The sequence below is a fragment of the Abrus precatorius genome, unplaced genomic scaffold (genome assembly GCF_003935025.1).
Source record: "Abrus precatorius isolate BTA unplaced genomic scaffold, Abrus_2018 Scaffold3, whole genome shotgun sequence".
Lineage (NCBI taxonomy): Eukaryota > Viridiplantae > Streptophyta > Magnoliopsida > Fabales > Fabaceae > Abrus > Abrus precatorius.
In genome coordinates, this window is record NW_020874373.1 from 4664750 (window position 1) to 4675502 (window position 10753).

The 10753-nt window shown below is 31.3% G+C and overlaps 2 protein-coding genes across 2 annotated transcripts; one reads left to right on the top strand and one right to left on the bottom strand.

The window, feature by feature from the left end:
• Positions 1-933: 933 nt before the first annotated feature.
• Positions 934-5416, top strand: LOC113861037 (gibberellin 2-beta-dioxygenase 2-like). The gene is made up of 3 exons (XM_027493636.1): positions 934-1319; positions 4120-4465; positions 5126-5416. The coding sequence occupies exons 1-3, from the start codon at positions 934-936 to the stop codon at positions 5414-5416; spliced, it is 1023 nt and encodes a 340-aa protein (XP_027349437.1).
• Positions 5417-9065: 3649 nt separating this feature from the next.
• Positions 9066-10131, bottom strand: LOC113863099 (transcription factor MYB2-like). The gene is made up of 3 exons (XM_027496520.1): positions 9969-10131; positions 9681-9810; positions 9066-9519 (listed from the first exon to the last, which is right to left on the bottom strand). The coding sequence occupies exons 1-3, from the start codon at positions 10129-10131 to the stop codon at positions 9066-9068; spliced, it is 747 nt and encodes a 248-aa protein (XP_027352321.1).
• Between the last annotated feature and the right edge of the window lie 622 nt (positions 10132-10753).

Consider the following 10753-nt stretch of genomic DNA (forward strand, 5'->3'; position numbering starts at 1 on the left):
TTTGTTTTTTCTTCTTCTATTTTTTAAAATATAAATTCAAAAAGGTAATATTTTCAACTATTAAATTGAACAGCTAAAAATATGCACTGGGATTAGTTGTATTAATATATACAATGTAATACCATCAAATGCGTTTGTGTAAATTAATTAACATAAAGTAATTATAACTTAATTAGTGTTTTTGAGCTGTTAAGTGCAAAAATATTTGAATTTTTGTTATTATTTTACAGTGATTTTATTTGACTTAAATAAAATTGTTTTCATCCAAAGGTACCTATGATCTAAATTTAAAAATATATATAAATATAATTTTTATCAAACAAAATTAAAATTTTAATTAAAGAGTTGGCTTGTGTTTATAATATGACAGCACATGACATGATATATAAAATGTTTGAGCATACACGAGCATTGAAGATGAGATCCGACACCTTCCATGAGTTGATAAATAAATCTTATAATCAGTTAGTTAGTTAATTTAATAATATATTATCTTCTGAGACTCGATTGCACTTATTTGGTGAGAACTGCGGAGGCTCCATGCACACCAAAGATTTCAACTCCTTCCTCCTTTGAGGTCCTTTCTATCTTGTACTTTACAAAGTCCATGCCTCCTTAAATAAATATACTAAAAAAATCAATCGATTTCCTAGGTAATATGTAATTGTTCATCGTACCCCATCTTGGTCTTACAAATTATAATTTAATTAATTTTAATCATATATAAATTAAAACTCCCTCTCTCCTTTCTCCTCATTCTTTCCTCTTCCATCCCTTATATATATATATACACGATATTGATACCACCTTTCTCTAAACAAAACATACTTTATAGTTATACTCCTCCATATAGTTGTTCAGACTCTATTTGTATCGAGCCGAACACTTTAATAGATCATTCACACACATATATATATATATATATATATAGCAATGGTTGTGCCTTCTCCAACTTCCATGATGAGAAGTTGCAAGAAAACAAAGGCAATGGGAATTCCAACGATTGACCTATCCATGGAAAGGTCAGAGTTGTCAGCACTAGTGGTAAGAGCCTGTGAAGAATATGGTTTCTTCAAAGTGGTCAACCACAGTGTGCCAAAAGAGGTCATTTCAAGATTGGAAGAAGAGGGAACTGAGTTTTTTGCCAAACCCACCCAAGAAAAACGCCAAGCTGGCCCAGCCACTCCTTTTGGTTATGGCTTCAGCAATATTGGCCCCAATGGTGATATGGGTGACCTTGAGTATCTCTTACTTCATGCTAATCCGCTTTCCATATCTGAGAGATCCAAAACCATCGCTAATGACTCTTCCAAGTTCAGGTACCACTCCTATATAACTTTTCTCGCTAAAAATTTCCTTGTGCTAATACTAGGTTTTATTTCTTTCATCAATTATTGAAAACGACATTATTGAGTGCATTTTTTGACATACACACACGCACACATACTTATCTATTAGGTTAATTAGTGTATATTCGTTGGAGTTCAATTTTTTTGTTTTTTACTGTTTATCAAATATTGACATGAACTAATTTTAAACTCTCTTTTAATCCAATTATTGCATATAACTATCGCTTTGTTTTCAAATAAATTTATCTTTTGATATATAAATATTTGGTTGATTCTGGCCGAGTTTGAGAAAAGTTACAAGTAATTAATTATGTTGATATACAAATGAACGTAAAGAGGAAGTTAAGGAAAAAGGCCTTTGTCTCTATTTCTTAAGTAAGTGTCCAGGAGACTAACGACGTCTGGTCTTTGACAGTCATGTGTTTAACATATATGTGATATCTTTCTTACGATTTTGTGAAAGAAGTTTCTTTACCAAAAGATCGTGTAGTTCGTGCTTGGAATCCTAGTCAAGGACATCTTCCCTTTATATTTTGAAATCAAGTATGCTAGTTATTATTTATGAATCAAAATGGTTGTTTTCATGCGTTTGCATGTTTCGTCTACATGATTAAGACTTGTGCACCTTTGAATTAGTTGGATCAGGGTTTTCTTCTACCGGATCCGTCCATGATCATCGTCATGGTGTATTCTTCTATTTGGATTACAGTTTTATTGGCCATGTACTTTACATTGAGACAAGGGGGAGGGGATTTGGCAGAATACTATCTCTGGATATTTTCAATTACTTTTTAAAATTTGCATTACATTAAATATTTATGTTATATATTTGCATTCCTTCTACAATTGATCGAGCTGACTTTCTTTATCAAATATCTATTCAATTTATAATATTCGAGTTAAAAAGGTACATAGCAACATGTCCACTGCCAAACACACGAGCTACTCCAAACAACCTTGTGGCAGTGGTTTCCAATTTTAATACAAGGGAATAATTGTAATGCCGCCGCCCCCCCCCCCCCCCCAAGATATATATATTTTTAAACATTTACTTATTAATATATATATATATATATATTAAAAAACTTGTTTATTGACCTTTATCATTTTAAAAATAATAAAAAGCGATGCAATAAAAGTATTGTGCAAATTATAATTTAATTTCTATACATTTACTTATATTATAATTTAATAAAAAAAATTCCCCTAATCTAGTAAAATTCATTCGTTTGTTTAACTTAATTTTAAATATGTATTATTGGAACCAGATAATGTGTAATATTTTAGCTGGCTGTAATCCAACCTTTTCTTCTTAAATATTGCCATAATTATTTTATCTAAGTAGATGGCTTCAGCCAGTTTTGCGAAAGTGATATATTATTGTTGTTGTTATTAGGTGTAACAAATAATATTTTATCTCTTAATGAAAGAAAAAAAGTGTAATTATTAAGATTGAATGTATAGAGGTGTTAAGAGAAGATGATAAAGTGAGAACAAATACACACTTAACATTTGCAATATGTATAGGCCTATCAAATTAGGGTAAATGGATTCATTGTGAGTTGATAAAACAAATATACAAGGCCTTGTCGGGGATAATTTAATTACATGCTATGATTTTAGTTATTAGCCTAATATAATCTTGTAAGCCTCAGGCCGAATATAATATATTGGCACTCCCTTTTTTTAATCTGAATTTCTAAATTTAATTTTGTAGGTGTGAAACAGTTTTACATTTAAAAATTTTCAAATATGAATTAAAATTTAATCAATTCACAATCTAAAGTCCAAAAGAATTAGTTTGACAAATTCTGTAACAATTTAAATTATTATTAAAACAAGTTAGTCGCATTAAGATACATAAGGTGGCTTGGCGGCTTAACCCATGTTCACAGTCGTGCACATATATGTTATAAGATAATTGTTTTGGTTATTTTTGTTCATATTATGAGATAATTGTTTGGATTTTTTTCTATGATTGTTTTGAATATATGGGGCTTACTTTCCTATTAAGGCTGGGCCCAACACAAAAAGCAAAGTAATTGTACGAGAACCATGTTACACCTTGGTTTTACTATAAGCCGACACTGGCTGTAGCATCGGGATCCACTCGCGTATCTAAGTGCTTAAAAGTAATTTTAAAAGAAAACCATGACAGCTAGACAAAGCTTAATTAAAAAAACTTTTCAATAATTTCAAATCCTCCTATTAATTATCGTTAATTATCGACTAAAGATATTTAATATTTTCATTTTTAAATTATTATTTTACTATATTCATTAAGTATTAAAAATATATTAAAATATAGCATTACTCGTAACGTTTTTACTTAAAATCTGGAAATGATTTACTAATAAGTATATTAAAAGGCCATTCTCGTATTCTGGATAATAAGTATTTATGTTGGGCATTGAAAAGGGAACCCATAGTGTGACGGTTCATGAACCTTAGGATGGGGTTCGTTAGAAACGACAACAAATTTAGGTTGTTTGTGCTGGCATAGGTTTCTCTTCGTACAATCGCGAGTGGAGGTACGAGCACCAGTAACGATATCGTCATGTTGTTTCCAAAAAACAGAGCAAATATATATTAGATGACTAAAGTCAGTAACTGACATGGTCCAAAGAACAAAAATGGAAAAACAATAAAAAGGTTTGATTGGCCTAACAATGGTTCACCAAATTAGATGTTGTTACTTTTGTAGTATAATGTTGGGGAGTCGTGATCTGAACCCTCTCGGCTCTCATGGTTTTTGGTACGTTGATTGCAGTTGTGTAGTGAATGATTATATTGAAGCAGTAAAAGAAGTAGCGTGTGAGATTGTGGATATGGTGGTTGAGGGGTTAGGGGTCCCAGACAAGTTCTCACTTAGCAGGATGATAAGGGATGTGCATAGTGATTCAGTTCTTAGGATAAATCACTACCCTCCATTGAAGCTCAGGTTGCAGGGCAACAAGAATAGCATTGGCTTTGGGGCGCATTCTGACCCTCAGATATTGACCATCATGTGGTCCAACAACGTTGGAGGCCTTCAAATTTCCACCACCGACGGCTTGTGGATACCTGTCCCCCCTGACCCCAATCAATTCTTCGTCATGGTTGGTGATGTCCTCCAGGTTCCTCCCTTTATCAACTCCAGTTATATATCATCTCTACAATCAACCTTTTCCCAGCTACAATTTTATATCACAAATCCCTTCTTATATGCTTTAAAATATCATTTTGGTATGTTAACTTATCAAATAAAAGCTTTTCTATCTTTTTATCATAATTTCGTATGCTAAAGTAGAAAAATATATAAAGTGAGAAAGTAGGAGCTGATTTGTTATTGATTTAAAATTTTGTTTATAAAATAATTAAATTTAATTAATATGTCTCATGTTAATTAAAGATATGATTTGAATACTTTTTATAAGGTTTGAATAATCTTCCTCTTAGTTTAATTTTCTTACATAAAAATCTATCTAGTTTAAATATTAGATCTTTCACAAATTTTTTATGTCGCAAATTTCACTCGCATATATCTTCAACATAAATGGAGTTTGTTAAAATATCTACCATAGCCTAAGATACATCACATATATGATTTTTTAAGACTAAAATAATATTTTTGTAATTTCAATAGCCAAAATTGGCTGATATTCATAATTTTATGGATTAACTTGATATATGACTGAATTTACATGCACCACAGATTCACATTTTTAATCATGGTTTGCATAACATAGACGGAGAAATTTACTAATGTTTTGCCTTTTATTTTGACAACGGCGAAGGTTTTGACGAATGGAAGGTTTATAAGCGTGAGGCACAGAGCATTAACGAACACAATGAAGGCAAGGATGTCGGTGATGTACTTTGCAGCACCACCACTTAATTGGTGGATAACACCGCTGCCGAAGATGGTGTCGCCACCACAAAATCCAAGTCTGTATAGGCCCTTCACATGGGCCCAGTACAAGCAAGCAGCATACTCTCTACGGCTCGGAGATTCTCGTCTTGACCTCTTCAAGGCCCAACAAGATACCCATCTTGTAGCTGCCTCTGCTTCACATATTCAATGTTGATTCACCAAAAACAACATATTCAATGTTCATATATATATATATATATATATATTCTAGCCCTGCATAATTTTAGTCAGAGTATGGACTAGTTAGATTTGGATTATTTATTATTTGTAAGTCCTTTTCGTTTTGGAATATTTTCATATTCTTTTTAAGAGCTCACGTTAGAGGATTTATTTACACTAGCTTCATTTGACTTTTGCTTTAAATTTCCAATGCAAAACATTACATTACTGCAAACAAGATTTTATAAACATTTAAAAAATTTACATTTTAATCTGCGCATTATAAATGTCAAATTTACATGTTTATCTTTATTATTTAGTGTAATGTTTTAATATTATTCACATACCCTTTCATTTAAATGTTTGATATTTTTGCCTTAACCAGTCACTATAACTGAGGCTGCAAACGAGATTTTGCTTAATTTAAGAGATTCAAACAGTACTTATGACAATCATCAGCCAAAAGACACAGAAAACTCTAACGTGGGAAAGGGGGAAAAAAATACAAACATTCTTAAAGTAAAATAATTAATTACTAACTTCAAATTCTTTTACGTTTTTTGTCTTCTTGTTCTTCTTCTTTTCCCTGTTTTAATTCCTTCTCTCCTCCGACCCCACCAAACATGTAAATATGGAGTCATGGCCAAACGTTATTTAAGTGCTAATGCTTTTCGGTCATGCAATTATTTCTCCCACTCCCTTAAATTTGAGTAAGCTTGACATGTTTTTCGAAGTCCAAGTCAAGACATCCCACTTTAAAATTTCCAATAGAAAGCCGACATTACAATCATACTATCTTCAAATTTTCCAGATCCACTGAGTTCATTCGAATATCAATTGCAATTTATGGTTCCATGGAGAAGATTATTTTTTTAGGAAATAAATGTAACGAATTGTGCAATTATTAAAAACATATCATTGATCGAAAGATCATAAAATATTCCTTCTAAAATTAAGGTCGTTCGGGTGTTAGATAATGGTTACTAGCCGATAAAAGCATAGAAGAATAGCTACTAATTATTAATTCACTGCTCGTTAAGAACTATTTGAAAATTCAAATTCATATGAGTGAGTCACGCTTGTATAGAGTCATCATCGCCAGTACACCCACTTACTCACAATAATATACTTCAATTTGTTAAAAAAATATTTATCCAATTATAATTCACCGACCTTACGTTGATTTTCACAAAATGGGTCAATAAAATTATAAGCTTGAAAAGAAATTTGCGATGTAAATTAATATTTAATTGAATAAGTCTAATTGGGCGGTTAAATTAAGTTTAATAAGCCATTACGTAGGTAAGCTTAACGTTATTATGAAACCCATAACAGGAGAGTTGAGAAATTTAATTATTACGGTTTAAATATCTGAGTTCTCATTTCATGTTTAAATTTCGTAATTTCTTACATACAAAAAAATAAAGTAAACAACTTTTAGAATTGAAAGAAAGTTGTATAAATTTATCTTGCATGCAATTTTATTTATAAAATAGTAACAACGTTAGCCTATATAAATTTAACTTTAGTATTTCATCCTTGAACTTTAAGTTTGCTTTTTTATTTTGCATACGTGGGCTATTTATTCACTATTTAAGAAATGCATCATTTCAACTTTAGAATATATACAAATTTAAGTGTAAAAAATTCAAAGTCTTGACTGTATTTTGGACATAAAAACCTAATGCAAACTTTATACATATTTGTGATATGCATGAATAACTTTTTACGCTGAATCTCCTTCCCTACGTGGCATTCTACAACTTGTCATTTTACTCGATTTAAGATCAGAGAAGAATAAATTTTAATTTTAAGTGATTTATTTATTGAAAATATTTTAAATAATTTAGATTCATCATTTTTTATTTATATAATATTTATTTTACTACAAACTTACTAATATATAGTTTTTATTATATATATAATACTTTCCTTAAGTTTAATTAATTCTAATTTAGTTGTGAAGTATATTTTAATTTTTTAGTATAAAATTATATTTAAAGTTTGAGTTTTTATCTTATTTGTTTATAGTTATTTTTAAATAAGATAATTAAAAATTTAAATTTTCAATATTTTTGTAAATGAACTCTTAGATGGAACTACAGTAAAAGATAAGTTTTGACTATTCAATGTTCTATAGGAGCCTTAATTTGCTTTGCTTCAAAGATGAAACATCTATTGCCTTTCCATCATCTCTTTCATGATTAATTCAATTAATCCCTCCGAAGTATAAAGAAAGTGACAATCACATAACTAGTAACATATTATATATATGAAAAGAACAATTTAATCTTGATTCACCATATCTATATTAGACGACAAACTATATGATTCTAAAACACTTCGTATTTAAAAATTATAATTTCATTGTTGCGATGATAACTCTGTCGCTGTCCCAAGCCTCATTTCACATTCTACAGGGTGACAAAACGAACTTACCTAGCTGGGTTTAAAGTGGAGAAAACACACATACACAAACACATATATAATAAATTTTGATTTAATTAAAATTAAATAATAATAATAAGAAAAGGAAATAAAGTTGACTGTCTAGTTACGTGTGAACAACCCAACGAGGAAGAATGAAAATGTTTGGATTTCAAAGGTTGCGGCCATTAGTGCCTCAGCTCCAACGACACGTTGAATTAAACCATATCATACTGAATACTGATCCTACCCTTAAACTTAATTTATCAATGTCAAACCTTAATCACGCTTTCATTGTCTTCTTCTAGATATCACACAAAACGAATGTAGAAGACGGCACTTGCAAACTACTCTGAGTTTTCAAATTGATTTTAAACTTGTTCCCAGTAATATCAGACCCAACTATTCGTCTCTCGAAATCAACAAAAATGGGTTTAAAATGATACTATTGGTCGCAGCTTGATTTAGATTAATTAATAAATATAAAACTACATGATCCGAACATAAAATTAAATTGCAATTTGATTTGATAAATAGAATATCATAATTTCAATCCAATCTGACTAAAAATAATTTAGATTAGATTAAAAGATTCAATTTTTAATATCTTTATTATGCTAATACTACTTAAATTATCATATTAACATACCAATGCTAATTGTATTCTTATTCTTATATACTATACAACTTCAAAATTATTTTAATTTGACTACTACTAATAAATTATTTGGGTTGTGTGGGATGCAAGACATTACTTAATAGTAATACTCACCCTGACAACAATGCACCAGTACTTCTAGCAATTCAATAATACGCAATTATACCATATCATTCTTTTCATAATTTAAAGACCAAAATAATAAAATTATGAATACATTACAACTCCTCGAAAAAAATTACTGACAACTATCAAAATTCTTGACAGGAAAGATAACAGAAGTATTTTTTTAACAGATTTATCAATTTTTTATCATTTGAGATTGGTTTATCAATTCAAAATGATTTAAATTGAAATTGAACGCCCATAACAGTGCATATACGTAATCAATCCAAACCCTGAAGAAGCAAGAAATATAAAGAGTAGGAGCATGCCCATTACAATTAATCAATCATGAGGAGCTGTATATTGCGATTTAAACATAGCAATGTGAAGTGATTAAACTTAACATTATTTTGGAACATGTTAAATCGTGCATGCATGAAATAAGAAAACACGATTACAAGTCATCAGCTAGCTGTTGTTGCAAAAAGCAAATATTTTCATCCGTCCATAAGTCTGAACCACCGAAACCATTGCATGATATGTCTGAATAGTTTCTCTTCTGCCATAGGGATAGGGTGCCACCTTCCTCTTCCCTATTATTATAAGATGCACCAGAGTCAGAGAGAGAAGGGGCGTTGACTTCTGACAACAAACTGGCGTTGACTCCACAAGGGTCGCTGTGGGCTTGAGTGTTGCAAATTGAGGTGGGCTGGGCCTGGCCCGACGAGGCCTGAGCCTGGATCCTCTCTAGCATACGTGGCATCCACACAAAACGCATGGTATCTCTGAACTGTTTGCTGTTTACATCACATTTGAGTTGCTTAGCCTGCTTCACCACTCTCGTTCTCCAATAATTTTTTATCTCGTTGTCTGTTCTGCCTGGTAGATGTTCAGCTATTTTCGACCATCTTCAATTTCAACAAATAACACACAAATCAGTTCAATTAACAATTTCCATCACAAACAGATAATAAGACTCTTCGTGATGACCAGTATCCTCAAACTTAATTAAGAAATTATCTAAAATTGTTATTAATGTAGTTCATAATAATAATAATAATAGTAATACCGGTTGCCCCAGCGGGAATGGAGATCAAGAATCAAGAGCTGTTCTTGGAGGGTTATGTTCCCACGTCGAACGCTAGGACGCAAGTAGTTCAACCATCTTAATCTGCAGCTTTTACCCGTTCTCTTTAGACCTGTTATTGAACCATTAATCATAAGAATTTAACGACACAGGTGGATATGTATTATGTATATAAAATGTATATTAATGGTGAGAAACAAGGATTATTTAGTTTAGGTAAGACTTTGATTTTGTAGAATTACAAGTGCATGAAAACACATGAATGCATGCCTGTGGAGCGAGCAACGGAGTTCCAGTGACCTTCGCCGTGGACAGTGATGTAGTTGAAGAGAACAGAATCCTCTTCCTCGGTCCATGGACCTTTCGTTATTGACATCTCTTCTTCACTTGCATATGTTTCTGATAAGCTTCTAATCATGTCAACACTCTCCATTTACAAATTAACAATCTACTAAATAGTTGTTTGGATTTTCTATTCGAGAGAGAGGTAGCTCTGGTTGGAATTGAAATAATATGATTTGGTTTGGCTAATTCGGTTAAGAGAGTGCAAGTAAAGATTATTATATAAAGAGATTTGAGATCAAATTCATCTCTCGTTGGATTTAGGAGGATCTGCACTTTTAGTTTTAGGTTGAATTGAAGTATATTATTCTAAGCCAAAATTGCTTGGTGGCTGCCAAATAGTACTACAACTATCAATTGTTAATTATTTATTAGATATTATATTAGTTTTTAGTCCCAAGTTTTTTGTTTTTTTAAACTTTGACCTGGGATTTTGAGTTGACCGTTTGACTTCTGACACGTTTATAGGACAAGTGCACCTGAAAAAATACTCTTCTGGAGATTCAGAGTCAAACAAACAGTGGATTTGCTGCGACTCTCGGTCAGCATTTTGATTCCAAAATGGAAAAAATGAAAGGGGTCTTGTATCTGGCCAACTTTTTAGCGACCAGAAATTCTATTATTTTTGTTTGAGCCTTTGAGCATTTCATTTGACACATTCTACGCAAGAAATCCCCTAAAAAGATTTTGAAAACGTTCCTGATATAAGAATA